Raw genomic sequence first — 17,746 nt, 5'->3', positions numbered from 1 at the left:
CAGAAAATGTTGGAAGGTAGACACAAAACACTCTGGTTTGGCAGATAAGTTTGTAGAATGATACCACACCTTAATTTAATTTTAATTTTAATACATTTTTAATTTAGGTAGAGTAATGCTTACTGGATGCACAAAGCACAAAGTCTGATTTTCCTTTTGAACAAATCTGATTGGTTGATAAATAAATGACATTTTGGTCGCGGTTTTTCCTGAAGGAGTCGGTGGCAAAGTGTTTTTTCTTTTTCCTTTTTTCTCAGAAATAGAAACTGTCTGCTTCTGAATAAATACAAGTCAAGACAATTTAATGCAGAAGTAAAACTGTATTGAGAAGACAAAAAAAAACACCAAAAGATCACTTAAATTATGAAAGAAAACGGACATTTACAGCAGAATATTTACATTTACACTTGATAAAGTTACAGGAAAATTGAACTTTAAATGTAATTTTCAATTCAATCTCGAGGTCCAACGTGTTTGGAAAAAAAAGGGAGATATTTGGGCACTTAGGAAATGTAAGTGTCTGTAAAGTAGAAAATCTTTAATCTATGAAATTGTCGGACAAAAAGTTACAGCACACACACATAACATACATTTAAATTCTACTACAAAGACATGCATAAAAAAGAGAATGTGCAATTAAAACAGTCGAGACAGTTATCACAGCAGTTGAAGAAAAGAGCTAGATTTTTTAGGTACGTAGTGTTTTTTGTTTTGAAATTCATGCAGACAAGCCTGACAGAAAGTGAAGTTTCTTTTGGAGTTTAAGCGGAGGTAAACATTTTCAGAAGTTATCCCCGAAGCGTCTCCTCTGAATTAAAATCTCCCAGTGATTTCTGTCAAACATTCACATCGGATACCAGTGTCATTAGTGAAATAAAGCAGGAGAGTCACAGTATCACACATATACAGCATATTCTTTGAGTTCTTTGCATATTTATAGACCGTTTAAAACAAAAGCAAAAGTGACACATTCTGGGAAATGCACCTGTTCGTTAAGATGAAAAAATCAGTACCACTCTGAAAGCTACAGACGGGAGTTAGTAAGCCTTGGTGGAGCGTCAACCTCTCCGTGCTGAAAAATGAGTACAATATAGAAGTGCAACACAAAATGCAGTTCCTCGAGTGTCCACTAGAGGCTGCCTCTGAAAGTGAAGGAATCCCAGTTAGGTCCCATATTAAAATGCCCTCTTTTACAGCAGAAATAAACATATTAACAGCCTGCTGGAAAAAAACAGTTTTTGGTCTCTGCAGCTTATTTTTAATGTTTGTGCACACTGTAAGCGAGGTGATTTGTTTTGTAAGTGTGAAAACAGCTGATGGTTGTGGATTGCTCATATCAGCGCGACTAACTTAAAAAGTTGAAATACAAAAAATCGAAATACAAATCAAACATGAGCCAAACATGTATGTGCATTTCTAGACTTTGTTTGACCTGAAGGGGTGAAGGTGAAGACCGCAGAGTTCTTTGTTTGGATCAGCATCAAGGTGCAAAAAAAACAAACTGAAAGTAACACAAGTTTGAAACACAGCAGAAAAAAATGGAGTCTGCATTTTGCATGTTGTGATTGCAAAAGGCAGTAATGAAACTCCACTGTCATTACACCTTAGTACTTTCATACTGATTCTGACACGGTGTGATATTTGTGTCTCAGTCTGTGTTAGGACGTGTAAAGAAACAGCAGGAGCTCCACACACACACACTCAGACATGCACACAAACACAGCGCTGTTATCCCTCGCTGGCTCTACTGACGGCATCTCGCCCCTGTTACTACCTCCGATGGTGGTACAGAGGTGGGATTACTTTGTCACCCCCCCCCATTATGCCATCTGTGACAATAATATTAAAAGGCGAGTCGTCACAGAGGGCGTAAATCTCACACCTTGAACCGGCAGTCTGGATAGGCTGATAGTGTTCAAATTGCAAATGTGCTGAAATATTAGTGTGTAATAATGAAAAGTTTAAGTGATTTAAAAAACACTGCAGAAGTGCGAACAATAATGATGGGTGTAAACTTACAGGTGCTCATAGGCGGACTAGAGTTCTTGAAGTTGGCCATTTTCCCCCCCGTTTAGAAGATGTGCTAAACTAAGCTAACTTGCTAATCAGCTGCTTCATCCCTCAGACATTTGAGTGAGTGGTAGAGATTTTTTTTTCATAACTGCACCAAAAAAACAGAACGAGTGCATTTCCTAAAATGTGAAAGTATAAAAAAATTCCACAATCTAGTGTTTGTTAGGCAGAAGCAGACAAACAAAAAACTGCTGACAGACGTTTGCTCTCAGACAGATTCAAGAGAAAGAGCGGTTTAAAAAAAAAAATCCCAGTCATGTTCTTGTGGTCCTGCCCCGAGTTTCCCTCTCCAGTTAAAATGTCATTTTCACCACCACAAGTCGTCAGCCGTCTACGTGAGTTCTGTTATTTGTGGTCTGTGGTTTTTCCAGCGTTCTGACTCCTACAGAGGTTTTTAAGCTCAGCTGTATCCGTCTTTCCACTCCATGACTTTATCGTACTCTTGGATCTTCTGTTTGATGTGCGACAGTTTGTTCTTAAGGTACTCGCAGCGCTCCTTCTTCTCCAGGAAAGTCGGGTCCTGGTGCAGAAAAAGCAGAAAGAAGAAGAAGATACACCTTATTAATCTCATGAGGGGAAATTCAGGTTCACACTCTGTTATTGAGACATGCCACACACACATAGGCTGATACACAAACACATGCACAAACAGGATTCTATGGACATGCACTGATGACTTATCCCTAAATATAAATCAGTATGGAGGTGTTTTATTTTTTCAACGAGACAACAGACTCACATTCTTCTTCCTCTGGTATTCCTGAAGAATTCTGTGAATGCGATCAACCTCCTGCAAAAAAATAGAAATGACATGGACATGTACATGAGACCCATATGAGGAACATGAAGGTGCAATGATGCTGTAAGTAAAATCCACTTTCTAATGGAGCAGCAAAAGAATCTGAGGGTGGAGGGGAAGTTCAGCAGGAACAAGAAGCACAAACAGAGGAAGTGACAACATGTGGGAAATAACAACAGAAAGACTTTGTGTATTATTCCAGGCATGCAATCGGTCTCTTACATTCATGTTTACACTTCTGAGATAAACTCACACACAGACTGATGGGGGCCATAACTCATGGGTACCAACACCATCAGGACAAAACGGGAGAGTGGTGGAGGTAAAACAAAATTTAGACGGCTTTAAAGATGATTTAAACTAATTTCTTCTTTGACAGTTAATCTCCAACAAACTGTCTGAAGCACGTCTTTATTGACCTGCATCTCTTCCTATGTTTATGATTAATATGTTGTCTTCACATGTGACACAGAGCTGATGATTCAGGTTGTCACTTTTCTTTTGCAACTCCACCTGACCAGCACAGACGGGCACTGCATCGGGTTTTAAGATCAAACCATATCAGTGACCTCTGCAACATCCCGAGGTCACTGAGTCATTGCTTACAAATAGAAGAAGTCTGGGAAAAATATAGTAAAAATGTTACTGATTTGTTATCTGGAAACATAATTCTGCTGCATAAATATGCCACAGGTGTTATAAAATGACAAGATATGAGGCCTGGTGGTTGGTTCCAACGCCCCATGTGTAGAGGCTGTAGTCCTCCGGGTTCCCTACCCTCTCTCTCTCCCATCGATTTCTGACACTAACCACTTTCAATCTCTAAATAATAAAGGCATAAAAAAACCCAAAATAAACCTTAAAATCAGTTTTGTTAGAACATCTATCAGCTCAGTTGTTGTTGTTGTTTTTAAAGAAGAGTAAATGCGTGCTAATACTCACCATCTGGCTGGTGGGGTTCTGCGGCAGACTGCGCATCATGGCGTCCATCTCGTCAAACTTCTTGAGCGTCACCTGCACGTCTGCGTGGATCTCCTTGTACTCTGCGTACTGGTCGTTGAACACGGCTCGGTACTGATCCCGCTCCTCTACAGACCGGATCGACGGGTACTTACTGCGGGATGGAGGGAGAGAATAAAACTTCTTAAACACACAGGTACCAACTGCTTAGATGTGAATATGATCTGGTTTTCTTTGAGTGAACAGAATAGTTCTGATGGTCATTATAGGTCATTAAAGATTTGTTAATTATGATGGATTTTGCTGAAGTAAAAACATTTACAGATACATTGTGATCAACATCATCCAGTTTAGTAAGTTGTTTATCTAAAGCAGCACCTACCTGATGTAGTCCGGCAGTATCACAGGTTTTGGGATGTGTCCCGATGGTATCGCTCCCTGCAGAACTTTTGGTGGGACAGCTTTGGGAGCAGCCTGGATTGGAACCACTGAGGAGCCCTGGACCTGCTCAGGAGCTCTGGGTGCAGGACCTGAAACTGGAATCATCTGCTGGGACACAACAACAAGAAAATCAAATGTGTAGAAATCATTTTACAGATTGAGCAACAAAGTGAAGTGCAATGAAATAAATAAATCTGTATTATGATTGACTGAACAACATGGGAGGATGCTCACCAATGATCGTGCAGCTCTCCTCTCAGAGGGATCCATCTGTGGAAACAAAACATGCACATATTATCCCCTGAACATGAAGCTAATAATGATGCAGGAAAAGGTTTTGAAATTGCAGGAATTGGACTTATTCACACAAGAGGCAGCGAGCTTGGCTTAGCATGAAGACTGAAAACACACCCGGGCCCTGACCAAAAATACAGTTACCATCTGTGTTAAGGTGCTCAGGTCAACATGTTATATCTCATTTGGTCATCCTGTCAAAAAGGCGGTATGGGCGGTGGTTTCTTAGAGTCAATAACAAGTTGTCCATACTTTAAATTTTTTAAGAATTTCAGGCTTTTTGTCTTAATTAAAGAAAAATACATTGGATAGAGAAAATCAGGAGAGAGTGGGGGATGACATGCTGGAAAGGAGACGCAGGACGGACTTGAGCCTGCAGCTGCCCGCTAGTACACAGGGTGCAACCTAACCACTAAACCATCTACGCCCTCGTCTTTACATTTTGGCACAATGTAAAAAAAAAATTGAGGATGTATTAAGTCAAAGTCAAAGTTTATGCTTCAAACTTAAACTATTCAAATTTTTTGAATGCAAAACGTTTGACATATTTAGCTCTAACATACACACAGTCACAGTCAAGGTATTATTTAAATGATGGCAGAGTTCAGCTGCGTTATCAGCCCAACATTTACTGTCGCTGTTTTGTGGAGAGAACCGGAGAGCTGATGTTTGTGTGCCTGGTTACAAACCTACGCATATGCCTAGTTTACATTTATATTAGTGTGATGTATAATTTCAGGTGTGTTATCAAAGATATTAAGAGTTACATTCTGGTGACGTTTAAGAATAACTTTGAGAAGGAAACTTCTGTGGACGAAGCTCTAAAGAGGCTTGTAGGCTTATTTTTTAAACATGTGACACTGCCAGCCTACAGCCTGCTCTTTTATCAGTCTTGACGCCAGGCTAACAAGCTACTACATTTATGTTGACCATGAAGAGAAGTGGTATCTGTCTTCTCGTTCAACTCTCAGCAAGAAAGCAAATAAATACACAAATGTAGAAAGATTCCACACAAAGAAAAAATATCTGAACAGAAGTTTCCTTTTTATAAACCATTTTCTAGACCGTGTTTGCATCGCAGCATATCCTGAGAGCTCACAGGTAGGAAACACAGACTCCGCCCCCTCACTCTTCTACAGCTGTAAGCCTGTGTGCAAATCATGTGGTTTGTTGTTGCACTGAAGTCTGAGTGTGCAGACATGTTTGTAACAGCAGTCAGTTTGTCAGTGATCAAAGGGATACGTAGTGTTGATGATCCTTTAAGCAGAAGCAGAAGAAGAAGAAGAAGACCATAAAACAAAACAAACAGAAAACTGAACCAGATCTCACCTCCTGGCCGTACTTCTCCCGGTATCTGCGATTAGCTTCATGCCTCCACAGCTTCAGACACACGGCGGCTCCGATCAGATACACGACCAGTGTGACAAACAGGAAGATGATGGCTGCGGTCTGGCCGGCCTCTGTTCTGCAGAACGCCCCGTTGATGCCGTTGTTGAAGACCGGGTAGGAGCAGAGCCCTCCACGGGTTGTGTCACGGACGTAAACAATGCCTGGTAAACAAACAAAAACAAAATAACCTCAATAAGATACTTAAAGGCTTATATATATATGTATCTCCTCTGAAAATAACTCTGTGAGTCATGACTGTCTACAATGGGTGTAACACCCGAGTCCCACTGTCTGTGATGTTTTCAGAGTTTTCAGAGTCCTATCTTCACTTTGTTTACATCGCCAGGACGGCCGGCTGACTCCTCCCCTCGTGTATAAAAGTTGTTTAATTGAGGGACTAGAGAAAAGAAGAATAACATACTGTACTCACTGCTTAACTGTGTTTCTAGATCACGCTCATTTCAGGTAAATTTACATGCAGTGTGAAGATACGAGCATAATAAAGATCGCTAGCATTAGCATGCTAACACAACAATGCAGCGTGAGTTGTTTTGGTTTCATGCTGGTGCTCAAGGGCGACATCTGCTGGATCAAAAAAAAAATCACATATAAAGCCTTTAATAAGTGACAAAAGGGGACGTTTTAGTTTGAAAATGTGCATTTTCTCACTCTTCTCTGGTGTTATAAAGCCAAACAAGGAGCTCTTAAAGTAACAATACGTTAAAGGGGTTTGCTATTATCTGTAAACCTTTGCCCTATTTCAAGATATGATGGAGCCTAAATGGCTAAAAAGTACAAAAAAAATGTTTGCAATGCTTCGGGCAGCAGCTGCAGAACTGAAACATGATGTGAAGTCTGCAACATTTTTGCTCACAGCTGCGTTTCCTACCTGCTGCCATGTAGAGCACAGCCAGCGCCAGGTTGATGATGAACTCCGTCAGCGGCCACCAGTTGGAGTCGAGCAGGATGGTGCGGTAGTACATGGTCATCCCGAGCACCAACACGATCACAGTCACCAGCCAGGCCAGCCCCGCCACCACCAACACAAACGGGGTCTTCGGGCCGGAGTAGTACGACCCTCCTGTCCCTGAACCGTAAAGCCCTCCTCCGTACGCCCCTCCGGGAGACGAGTACCCGAACATGTTGAACCACTCGTTGTCTTTGTGGATGTAGGCGCAGACGCAGGCGAACACGGCGGCTCCCAGCAGGAGCTCCACGCAGCCCAGAATCCTCAGCAGCCCCGCCCACGACTTCATGTAGGCGTAGCGCAGATGGTACTCCTCCACCCGCTCACTGTAGGTCAGACCGGTGTGATGAGTGCGTCTGGATACGGACTCCCGTAGCTCCAGAAGCTCTTTGCCTGAGTTGTAGCTGCCGCCTGAGCCTCCATAAGGATCCCGGTACGACCCAGGAACCGAGGGGGAGTGCGGGGGAGAGCAGCGGACGCCGTCGCTGGTACTGTTGTTGTTGTTGCACGAGGAGTCCGACATGGGCCAGGGCTTGTTGCTGCTGCGGTTACTCCCTCTAAAGAAGTTCTTCCAGGAGTCCGGGATGAAGCGGTGCACGGGTTTAATGTCGAGGGCGGGGTCAGGGTCGGCCTCCGCATTGGACTCGCTGCCGCTGAGGTCGAACTCCAGGCCCACGGGAGGCTGGTCGGGCAGAGGCGGGGGAGGCAGGGGGTCAGCGCTGAGCGCGAGGGGAGCCGCTCTCTGCTCGCTCAGAGGCTCTAGGTCGTAGGAGTCTGCTCGGCGTAAGGAGCCCTGAGGGACCTGGTCATAGTGTGGCGCCTGGCGGACACGCTCAGTGCGTCCGTTAAAGCCTCCTCCATAGGACATGAGGATGGTGATGGTCCCTGAGAAAACACAAGCATGCAAAAAACATAAACAAGCATGCATTGATTAAGTAAATAATAGTAAAGTAAATCTTGAAATTATTTATTTGCTTATTTAAGCTTCCATTTTGTCATCGTTAACAGAAATGAGTTTGGCCGCCACAATACCAGAATTTAAACTTTGATATGATTCTAGCAAAAATCAAATGTTGATACCTTTTTTGAAACCACAGCAACCAAAATAGAAGTCCTAGGCACCCAAGATTTGGATATTTCTTGATTTTAATTATGCAAAAATATGCAGGCAAACTCCAGCCCGCTGTCTCAATTGCAAAAATTGAACGTTGGCAATATTTCAGTAATGAAACGTCACCAACTATTTGTGCAAATTAGACCGCGCTTTTTATATTGAAGACATCTTTGGGTAAAAGCATGACTGAATATCTTTCGTTTTTTTTTTTTAAAGCTTCAACACTAAAATAATAGAGATGGTTTTGTTTGTGGTGTCAAAAGGTATCAAAGCATCAACAATTTAACAACCTCAGAAACTACACAGTATGGAAAGAAAGAGGAAATATAAACAGGAATAAGCCGTAGTGAAGAGATAATCCAAAATAGATGGTGCATGCTCCACAACCAAACAGCGAGACCCTGAAAAAAAAAAGCGACCCCCCCCGACAGTACCTGAGCTCCCCACAGAAAAAGCCCTCATGAGTGAAGATGTGATCCTCCATGCAAGCCGAGTCAAGAATGCATTTTTGTGCTGCAACCAAACAAAAAAAGGCAAAACTCCCCCCTCCCCTTCTTCTTCTTCTTCTTCTTGTTTCCTGGCTGACGGTTTATTTTCAAGAAAGTTGTTGCAGACAGCACAAAAATACATTCTTGACACAAATCAGCCCTTTAAAGCCCGTCTCTTCGATCTTTAGAGGTAAAAAATAAAAAAAAGAACGGTGCTTGAATACCTTTCACACGCAGTCACTCAACACGACTTACATTGGCTTGCGGGTCAGAATGCAAACCTGGTATGAACACGCAGTGAGCCCACGAATCACCTGTGAACACAAACAAACGTTTAAAGAGGAGCGGATAGACTCTCGTCGGGCTGCAGAGAACGAGAACAAACTAAATCACAATGTACATAGAGCCAAAAGCGACATGTTCATATTCTAATTTGACAGACCCAGAAGATCACAACCTTAAATATATTCAGTTTATGGTTAGTTAAGCCGGGAAAAGCAGAAAATGCGTACATATAAGTGCAGGAAACAGAGTCACAGTTTCAAGGCGCACTTAAGAGTTTACTGCAAAGGAATCGGTTTGTTGACGTTTAAGTTTCTCACCAGATGATGTGTTTGCTCACTTTCTTCCCTTTGCCAAAACATCTGTGAAGCTATTTTCATTTTTAAATCATATGACGTTTACCTTCATTCTTCTTCCTCTTTTTTTTTTGCAAGAATACTGTTGCATTTGTGTGTGCCTGTATGCCTCCAAAATGTGATTCATGACTCGCATGAATCTGATATCATAAAAATAAAAGAAAATACATTGACAGCTGTTCTTTAGATTTCTAATTTTCTAATTAAAACAGCATTTAAACCTGATATCAGGCCCATGCATCATATACAATAAAAAGCAGGGACTATTTAAAAAAAAGAATGCAACTATTGGTCTAAAACCGTGCACGTTCAATACCCTTCCTTCTGCCCCGTTTGCTTTTTTGTTTCTTATTTTTCCCTGTTTCACAGTGTACCAGAAATAGGAATAGTCACTATGTGTGTCTGTGTGTGTGTGTGTGTGTTAATGTCATCACTTGTGTCATGTATGTATGTGCAGTTTGTGTTTCTGTGTTTTTATTTTATGCTTTCAGATGTCTGATGTTCAGTGTCATTTATTTGATTTCTGTATCTTATTCATGATTGTTGAAATAATTATTTAAATGATTCCTTCTTGTGTTTTTACCCCCCAAGAGCTTACCTGTAATGAAATGTGCTTTATAAGTAAACTTTATATTTTATTATTACATTATTTTATTAAAGGACTATTTTCACATTTAAGTCGCGGTTCTTTCCAGATGTAACGGATCTACTTTCACTGCTGCTGTTGATTATTTTTGTTATTTAAATTGTGAAGTGGAGTCAGATAATTAAATATATATTAATAAACGTTTTTCAGCTTTAATCATAATAACATGAAGCTGTTTGTCTTCAGTGATTATAAAGTTTGCAGTGAAGGAGGCCTAACCTAATAACATTACAACAGACGTAGATCTGGCACACAGCCAGCGGGCTCGGTCAGGAGAAAGAGTCAACTTTAACACTTAAAAGTGACTCCGTGTTAACTCATTAAAGCGTTTAAAGTTCATTTATAACCCTGTAACAATCTGTGTGTTCAGAAAAAGTCGACATGTATTACTGTTTAATGACCATTTTAACCTGAAACCGCGAGGTAAACTTTCCTCCAAGTGCACGTTTACGCCAACTCAACTTGTGTTTACGTCTGACTTTTCGACATTAAAAGTTCACATTTCTGTTAAAAACGACTCATTATCGATGCCTGCGTGCACACATGTTGAAATATTTAAGTTTATAATGGATGTAAACAGAGTTTGCACACCGCTGCCTTACCTTGTTCGCTCCTCTTCTTCTTCTTCGTCTCTCATTTCAGTAACGTTAAACCACGACCACGTGACCTGCCCATCCCAGTGACGTCACCCAGGCAGAAGGGTGAAATGTACCTGTTAGTAAGTAGCACACCTGAGAGATAACCAAACACAGATACTGTGACTCATTTATAATTTTACAGTCTCTTACTCTCGCCTCTCTTGTATGAAGTATTTATTTTGTAATATCAGTGTAGCTTTATGTTTGTTTTATTTTGAGTCAGTGTGATGGCGCTATAGGAAATGTTTTTTTGTGTCTGAATAATCCCATGAGGGATGAGCCGTGTCTTTATGAAAATAAAGAGTCCTACATTTATTCATTAATTAATATTCTGCAGAGCCAATGAGGTCCCACAAAAGTAGAACAACAAAACAAACAAAAAAGAAAATAAACTCACAAATTATGTTCGACAAACATTACTTTAAATTTGAGCTTTAAAGGTGACATATTCTCCTCCTTTGTCAACAAGTCTAAATAAGTCTCAGAGCTCCTCTTAACATGTGTGTGAAGTTTCTTGTTCTAAATCCACTCTGATCCTGTATTTGATCATGTCTATAAACCCCTCTATTTCAGCCCTGATCAGAACAGGCTGTTTCTGTGTCTGTATCTTTAAATATGTAAATGAGCTGTGTCTGACCACGCCCCCTCTCTGGAAGGGCTTTGGGTGTACTCGGTGCTTTCTCGCTCCATGTCCTATTGTTTACGGTGAGAAGGCAGACTCAGAGGGCAGAACAAACACCTAGCTGTGGGAGTGTCACCCACCTGGGGGAGGGGCTACTGCCCTTTGTGATGTCATGAAGGGAAAATCTCCAAACGGCCTGTTTGAGCACACATTTTCTGAAAAGTGGAGCAGGTAAAAGACGGAGAGGTTGGACTTTTCTCATCATTGTGGGGTTTGTAGACGGACTAGGGACAAATGGTAAAGTGTATGTTGCACAATATGTGACCTTTCAAGAGAAAAGTAAAGTTTTTAGGCAGATTTTCTTACAATGCCTCAGTAAAACATGAAAGTCATCCAGCCATTTTAATTGTGTTATCCAGATTACCTATTGTGACCTCCTGCTTGTTAAATTGCAACAGGAATGTATACGACATAGCCCGAGGCCATCAAATCTATGAGCCTGCAGAGTCAGAGCCTGACTGCCGAACACCTTTTCTGTTCTTTAATTCAGGCTGCTGCTCAGGTGGAGGAATCTCCGCCATCTCATCTTCCATGTGAACTTCAAGGTAACAGATACCCGCATTTAAAGTGACAGAAAAGCAACAAATATTCAAAAATAAGACAGCTCCATAAATGAGTTTTATTTGTAATTCAAAGCCGTAAAAAAATGAAGAATTGAGAGTTTTCATCACCAATGAAACACATTTGTTTTGATTCTTTAAGAAGCTTTTGCAGACTGAATCAAACAAGTGTAGTTGGCTGGATTACAATTTACCTTCGCCGCCGACTTGGGAGACTACAGCTTTCCATACATGGGGCGCGCACACCAACCACTGCGCCCCACAAGGAGACGTTTTATCAGTCACCATCTCTGCTGCATCTCTTCTCCTCCTCTGCCTGCACGCTGCGGTCACTCTCCACACAGCCGCTGCATGAAGCAGATGCTGCCAGATGCTGGAGTCTGACTGAAGGTGAAAATATTTTTAAATAAGCTTCATTTTGCTTTTCAAATCTGAGCTCTCCCGGGCTGTAGATCTGTGTGAAGGGAGCGTCATCAACACCTGTGGACACCTGGTAGGTTCATTATAAGACTTTGAAACAATACTTTACTAAAGTCTGATGAGTGCAGTGTAACGAGGAGGACATATCCAGATCATCTACTTAAGTACAGTACTGATACCACACAGGGAAAGACAACCAGGAAATGTACGGAAAGTAGAAAACTAGAAAAATAGGAACGACAGATTATTAGTCCTCATGCATGAACGTTAAAGTGAAGCTTCACTGCTGATGTTCAGCTCAATGTTTACATTTTCATAAAGGACTGAAATAATTCATTTTACAGTTTATTTTCTGGCAGCGTTGTGGGAGTTTGTTTTTATCCAGAGATGATTGGTGGATCTGACCGAGAAACCTTTGGTTGTTTTCCCATCTTCCTTTGTTTCTTCTTCTTCTTCTTCTTTTTTTGTGGTTGTTTCAACCTTATGGTCTATGCTTAGTCTCAGACAATTTTCTGTTAATGTTCATATGCACTGGTATGTATGAGTAAAACCCTGTAATCAATATTTAACTCAACTTCAGTTTAAGGGTTTCAGTGTAATGCCAGTCTTGGTAGTAAGTTCACAGAATTCATTCAACATATTTACGTTTTGAAATTCTGCAAACATTTTTAAACAAACCAAGAGACAAAAAATTCTCAAATAACATCACAAAATACTTTTTTTTTTTACAAAGCAGCACTTGAAATGTTTGTTTATAATATTATTATAATAGGTAGCCTACTTAACAAGTAGTTTAAATCTCTTTATTTGCTGAGGAATAAAACACTTCAAATGTCAGATTTATCCTTAATTCAAAACAAAGAGAACAACAAGCAGAAACTTCGACAAGCCAAATAACAAAAGGAAGAAAGAAAAAGAGAGAAACGGATTAAAAACTTCAGGCTACAAATGGACTTGAGCTCTCCAAATAATTATTCCACGGTTGGAGAGTCCATTGACTTTATAACTAATCTGGAGCTCTCCGACTCAAACTGGGATTTATGGGCTTAAAGCCAGTAAAGTCTGCACTTCTTAGACTGCTGCAAAAGAACATTAATCTTTTTTTTTTTAAGCAGTTGTTGAGATACGAGTAGTGTGTATCTACGTTTGGCAAAACAGATGTCGGCCAAGTACTTATCAGCAGAAGTTTTGTAACTTTGTACCAGCGTTTAGCCAGCTCCCATGGGATTACGATCTGTGATAATGGTATCTGTGGGCAGACAGATGATCCACAGAGCACCATCCCTATTGTGACACCAACAATTAGTGGTTTTATTTAAGTAGGAAAAAGAAACCGACATCCATTATTAAAGAGACATTCTCTTTTTTTTTTCTTTTTTTTTTAAGTATTTCTCGTGATCAGGTGCGATACAAGATAATTGTTGGATGTCTGAGTAGTTGTCAAACACAATAGTGTGTGTGCACATCTTCTGTGACTGTGCCACTGCAGATAGAAGTGTTCAGGGTGGGGTCTTCTTGTCTATTTTTTACCACCTTCCTCTTCACCGATAGTGGACCGTTAAAACTATTCTGAGCTTTACAATGTGCCGGGGTGGATGGGATGCCAAACCATCAGTCCAACGTTCTGGTGCAGACCTCAACGACTATCCAATAAATAGAGTTGAAATGTAGTAAAGACATTCATCATCCCAAGAAGATACATCCAGCTGACTGTGAGAACTGAATTATCATCAGGTCAAATGTTTCAGCTTCACAGTGAGATATCTATACAAGGTGGAAAATTGTCATTTTTCATTTGTGGTTTCTGGGGGATGAATCCAACTGATATCCAACTGAAATAAAGTAAGTTAGTAAGTAAAGTGTATTTGTGGAGCACCTTTCAAGAACAGATGTCCCAAAGTGCTTCACAATAAAGAATTGAACTACGGTGGCTGGGAAGTGCAAAGCAAAATGGATCAAGAAGTCGCACATTCTTCCTTTAACACTGAGAAGGGGTTCAAATATTTTGTCATCAAATTTGAATTTCAGGCTGAAAATGTGTCTAAACCTACTTTTCTTTTAACCCTTACAAACCTCAAAACTGCTAATAAATCAGTAGAAGATCTAAATGAAGAAAAGGACCAATAATAGTTTAGGTATCAATACAACGCTTTCCTTTTTGATGACGCATAAATAAAACAATTAAGTTCTTAAAAACCTGATGAAGCTGAATATTTACACCACCTTCTTGTGGTTTCTTTAGAGTTCAGGTTTTGGGTCTATACGAACCTGTAGTGGAAAAAAACGCTCAAAAACACCTTTTAAAGTTTGAAGCTGACAATGAGGAGATGTGACATGACTGGATTTGATCCGTGATTCTGATGAATATGTTCTTCACAGATTACTCTTCAAGATCCACACGAACCACAGAGTGATCCGTTTGATCTGAACGCGAGTCGACAGTAAATATTTGACACTTAAGTGTGAAGCACTTTGAGACAAATTTACATTTTGAAAAACAGTTTTACAATTTTATAAAACAAAATTATCAAACCAAAACACTAGACACATTTTCAAGTGGCAGAACACTTTTACTAGTCCCCAAGAAACTTTACAAATGCCAGAATCATGATGGAAAGGGAATGTACCAAATTCAGGAAGTGACCTGGAAGTGATTGAGTGATGGGTAATTGTTTTTTTTGGCAGAAAGATTTTGAATTCTGTGTTGTCTCATCGACTTTTTTTTGCTTTTGGGCCGGCAGGAAAAGTTCAGGAGAAATATTTTGCCGTTTGCGTATCACCCAGAAAATTACAAGAAGTTCTCAGGAGTTTTGTGCATGTGTGAAAAAACCAAAACAATTAATTGTGAAGGTCTGTTTTCAGTTATAAAAAAAAACTTGGTTTGTCTTAAATGTCTCCCAGGTGTTTCCACCAAAGTCTTTTAGGGATGGAGCGGCCAAACTACACCGCACAGCTTTTACTGCAGCTGAACCAGCAGCGATCTAAAGGATACCTGTGCGACGTGGTCATCGTGGTGGAGAACGCTCTCTTCAGGGCTCACAAGAACGTCCTGGCGGCCTGCAGCAGCTACTTCAAATACTTAGTGCTGCACGAGAACCTCATTACCCTGAACACAGAGATGGTGAACCCCTCAGTGTTCCACCAGGTGAGTAACCCAACAAAACATTTTAATCTTGGGATTTCTATTTAGCTAAGGATATGCATTGACTTCTGTGGGATTTATGTTTTCCACTTCTGCAGGTACTGGACTTCATGTACACAGGTCAGCTGCCTTCCTCTAATGGTTTTGGTAACCAAGGTGTGTCTGACCTCCTCAGAGCTGCTTCCTACCTGCAGCTGTCAGAGTTAGCAGCTCTCTGTCGCTTGAAACTTAAAACCCACCCGTCGAGCAATTGGCACCCGTCAACCACCTCTTCCCTCAGCACCAAGCAACATCCTCAAGTCAGCAGGAGCCACAACTCTGGGTCTTTGGAGGGCAGAAAGAGTCCTAAAAACGGGCTGCCAAGGACAGATCTGTCTGAGGAGGAGGTTTTTACTTCCACTGCAGCTTGCAGGGTTGAAACAGGACTAAAGGTGACCGTAAAGGATCGGGCTGGTAGCACATCCAGCAGCCTGCAGCAAAGCTCCCCACACTCCAGCACTTCTTCTTCTTCTGATGATTTACCTCTGAACTCCACCTCGGCTTCCCGTAACCCAACATTAGAGCAGTGGTACTCAGCGATAGATTCGCAAACGGCGCCACAAAAGAGACCCCGATACAGCGGGGACGATTGTTTGGGAGGAAGCGTGGGAACAAAAGGACAGGAAGTGGAACGTGGAGAGCAGATTGGAGCAGATTCTTCGGAGCAGGAGGACCTGGAGAAAGAGCTGCAGAAAAGTGGAAGTGAAGACGAGGAGCTGAAGGGAAACAAACACGCCAGCTATGTTTACCACGAGCAGCCGCAGAGGTTTCAATCTTCTGCACACGACAGCCCTTATTTGTGCATCCCTTGTGGGAAAGGCTTTTCAAGCTCGGAGCAGCTGATTGCTCATGTGGACTCGCACAAAACCGAGGACGCAGAGGAGAGAAGATTCCTTGACGCCGAAGAGAATCCTCCATCAAGACCTGCTAAAGAAGAGCCAAAACCTGACGTGACAGCGCCTCGCTTCGACTGCTCAGTCTGCGGTAAGATCTACATGGACGCCTCGTTGCTGAATCAGCACGAGAGGAGCCACAGGTCGAGCCGGCCGTTCTCCTGCGACATCTGCGGGAAGCTGTTCACCCAGCGGGGAACCATGACGCGGCACATGCGCAGCCACCTCGGCCTCAAACCCTTCGCCTGCGACGAGTGCGGCATGCGCTTCACGCGGCAGTACCGCAAGATGGAGCACATGAGGATCCACTCGAGGGAGAAGCCGTACCAGTGTCAGCTGTGCGGGGTGAAGTTCACACACCAACGCAGCATCATCGGCCACCTGAAGATGCACCTGACGGCAAATCGCAAAACTGAACATTTTTAGTTATAAGATCTTCCAGCGAGTTTGATTGCAAAATAATTTAAGTAGAAATGTATTTAAGTTGTGAATAAACTGATAAACTGAAAAAGTTCATTATCTGCAGGATTTTACTAACAGCAGCTCACAGATTAATGGGCTGTAGTTTAATCAAATAACTGCGTGGTAAAACGCTCTTTAGCCTCTTTAAATTGAGGAGTTTCTTCAGTTCGGAGCTTCTTTTAGTGTTTAGTTTGTGTTGTGAATTCGGCCTCTGGGGCCCCGCTCCTCTGCAGCTCAAAGAAAACAAAAAGGAGACATGTGGGGGGTTTGGCCAGTCCCTTTGTGGACGCGTTTCGTTCCCACCGCCGCCTTCTCCTTTGTGTTTCTGGCATAAATTCTCCCTCCTTGATGGGTGTCTTTCTTAGTGGAGAAAACTTTAAGGAAAGAGATTTTTTTTAGCATCTGTTGAAAATGTTTAACATTTTTAGCCTCGGACATTTCTTCTTTTCTTTGCTTGCCTCTGTCCTATTTCCTCCTGATTTATCTCAACCAGCAATGATAAGACTTCAGCCATCAAATATGTAATAACAGAATGTGTGAAGTGTTTTTAGGGCTCGCTATGAAATGTCACAGAGGTCAGAGGTAAAGAGGCTGGGGTCACGTCAAACTCTGCCCTCTTTGTTGGTCTCACTTCACACCGACATGGACGAGTTTACAAACTGAGACGACAGAAAAAAAAAAGTCTGTAAAGCTTTTCACATTTCATTTAAAAATGTGGAGTGGATCTGTCATTAAGTTAATTTAAAGATACAAAAAATTCTCAAGGATCAGCTGCAGGATAATATTTTTGTTCAATTCGATAAAAGTCAATTTTTTTTATTTTTAATTATGCATATTTTTTCTGCTTTTCTGCTAAACAAAGAAAAAAAACACACAAATAACTTCAAGTACTCCAGTTTCCTGATGAAATGTACACACGTTTAATCTGCAAATAAGACGTTTTCACACAGAATAACAGACGTGATGTTAATCTGAACCGGCAATGATGTCTCCACACAAACGGAGCAAAATACAGAAAACTCTCGTACACACACACACACACACACACACACACACACACACACACACACACACACACACACACACACACACACACACACA

The 17,746-nt window shown here is 41.4% G+C and overlaps 3 protein-coding genes across 6 annotated transcripts in view; 1 reads left to right on the top strand and 2 right to left on the bottom strand.

Annotated features, from left to right (window-relative positions):
• pi4kaa (phosphatidylinositol 4-kinase, catalytic, alpha a) overlaps positions 1-17,746 on the bottom strand; it is a 74,316-nt gene that overhangs the window by 25,825 nt on the left and 30,745 nt on the right. The gene's annotated exons all lie outside the window — the stretch shown is intronic.
• On the bottom strand, positions 301-10,482 carry marveld2a (MARVEL domain containing 2a). 3 transcript variants are annotated; one of them, XM_061060714.1, is made up of 9 exons: positions 10,412-10,482; positions 8,750-8,839; positions 6,846-7,808; positions 5,897-6,117; positions 4,508-4,543; positions 4,215-4,381; positions 3,815-3,986; positions 2,813-2,863; positions 301-2,593 (listed from the first exon to the last, which is right to left on the bottom strand). In XM_061060714.1, the coding sequence occupies exons 3-9, from the start codon at positions 7,789-7,791 to the stop codon at positions 2,474-2,476; spliced, it is 1,713 nt and encodes a 570-aa protein (XP_060916697.1). In that variant the 5' UTR covers positions 7,792-7,808; positions 8,750-8,839; positions 10,412-10,482; the 3' UTR covers positions 301-2,473. The 3 variants fall into 3 exon arrangements, with proteins under 3 accessions (XP_060916697.1, XP_060916699.1, XP_060916698.1); XM_061060716.1 differs by having other exon boundaries at positions 4,215-4,378; XM_061060715.1 differs by having other exon boundaries at positions 8,781-8,839.
• On the top strand, positions 14,934-16,703 carry hic2 (hypermethylated in cancer 2). Its single transcript, XM_061062027.1, has 2 exons — positions 14,934-15,254; positions 15,350-16,703. The coding sequence occupies exons 1-2, from the start codon at positions 15,000-15,002 to the stop codon at positions 16,607-16,609; spliced, it is 1,515 nt and encodes a 504-aa protein (XP_060918010.1). The 5' UTR covers positions 14,934-14,999; the 3' UTR covers positions 16,610-16,703.

The sequence above is a fragment of the Labrus mixtus genome, chromosome 17, assembly GCF_963584025.1.
Source record: "Labrus mixtus chromosome 17, fLabMix1.1, whole genome shotgun sequence".
NCBI classification, from domain to species: Eukaryota; Metazoa; Chordata; class Actinopteri; order Labriformes; family Labridae; genus Labrus; species Labrus mixtus.
Note: the sequence above shows the minus strand (reverse complement) of the source record. Positions and strands in the feature narration are given on the sequence as shown.

Excerpts from the sequence above, each read along its gene's own strand:
- marveld2a (XM_061060714.1), bottom strand. The coding sequence starts at position 7,791 with ATGTCCTATGGAGGAGGCTTTAACGGACGCACTGAGCGTGTCCGCCAG. Across the intron at positions 4,544-5,896 it reads GGGAGAAGTACGGCCAGGAG|ATGGATCCCTCTGAGAGGAG; the intron begins GTGAGATCTGGT and ends TTGTTTCCACAG. Across the intron at positions 2,594-2,812 it reads AATACCAGAGGAAGAAGAAT|GACCCGACTTTCCTGGAGAA; the intron begins GTGAGTCTGTTG and ends TTTCTGCACCAG.
- hic2 (XM_061062027.1), top strand. The coding sequence starts at position 15,000 with ATGTCTCCCAGGTGTTTCCACCAAAGTCTTTTAGGGATGGAGCGGCCA. Across the intron at positions 15,255-15,349 it reads ACCCCTCAGTGTTCCACCAG|GTACTGGACTTCATGTACAC; the intron begins GTGAGTAACCCA and ends CCACTTCTGCAG.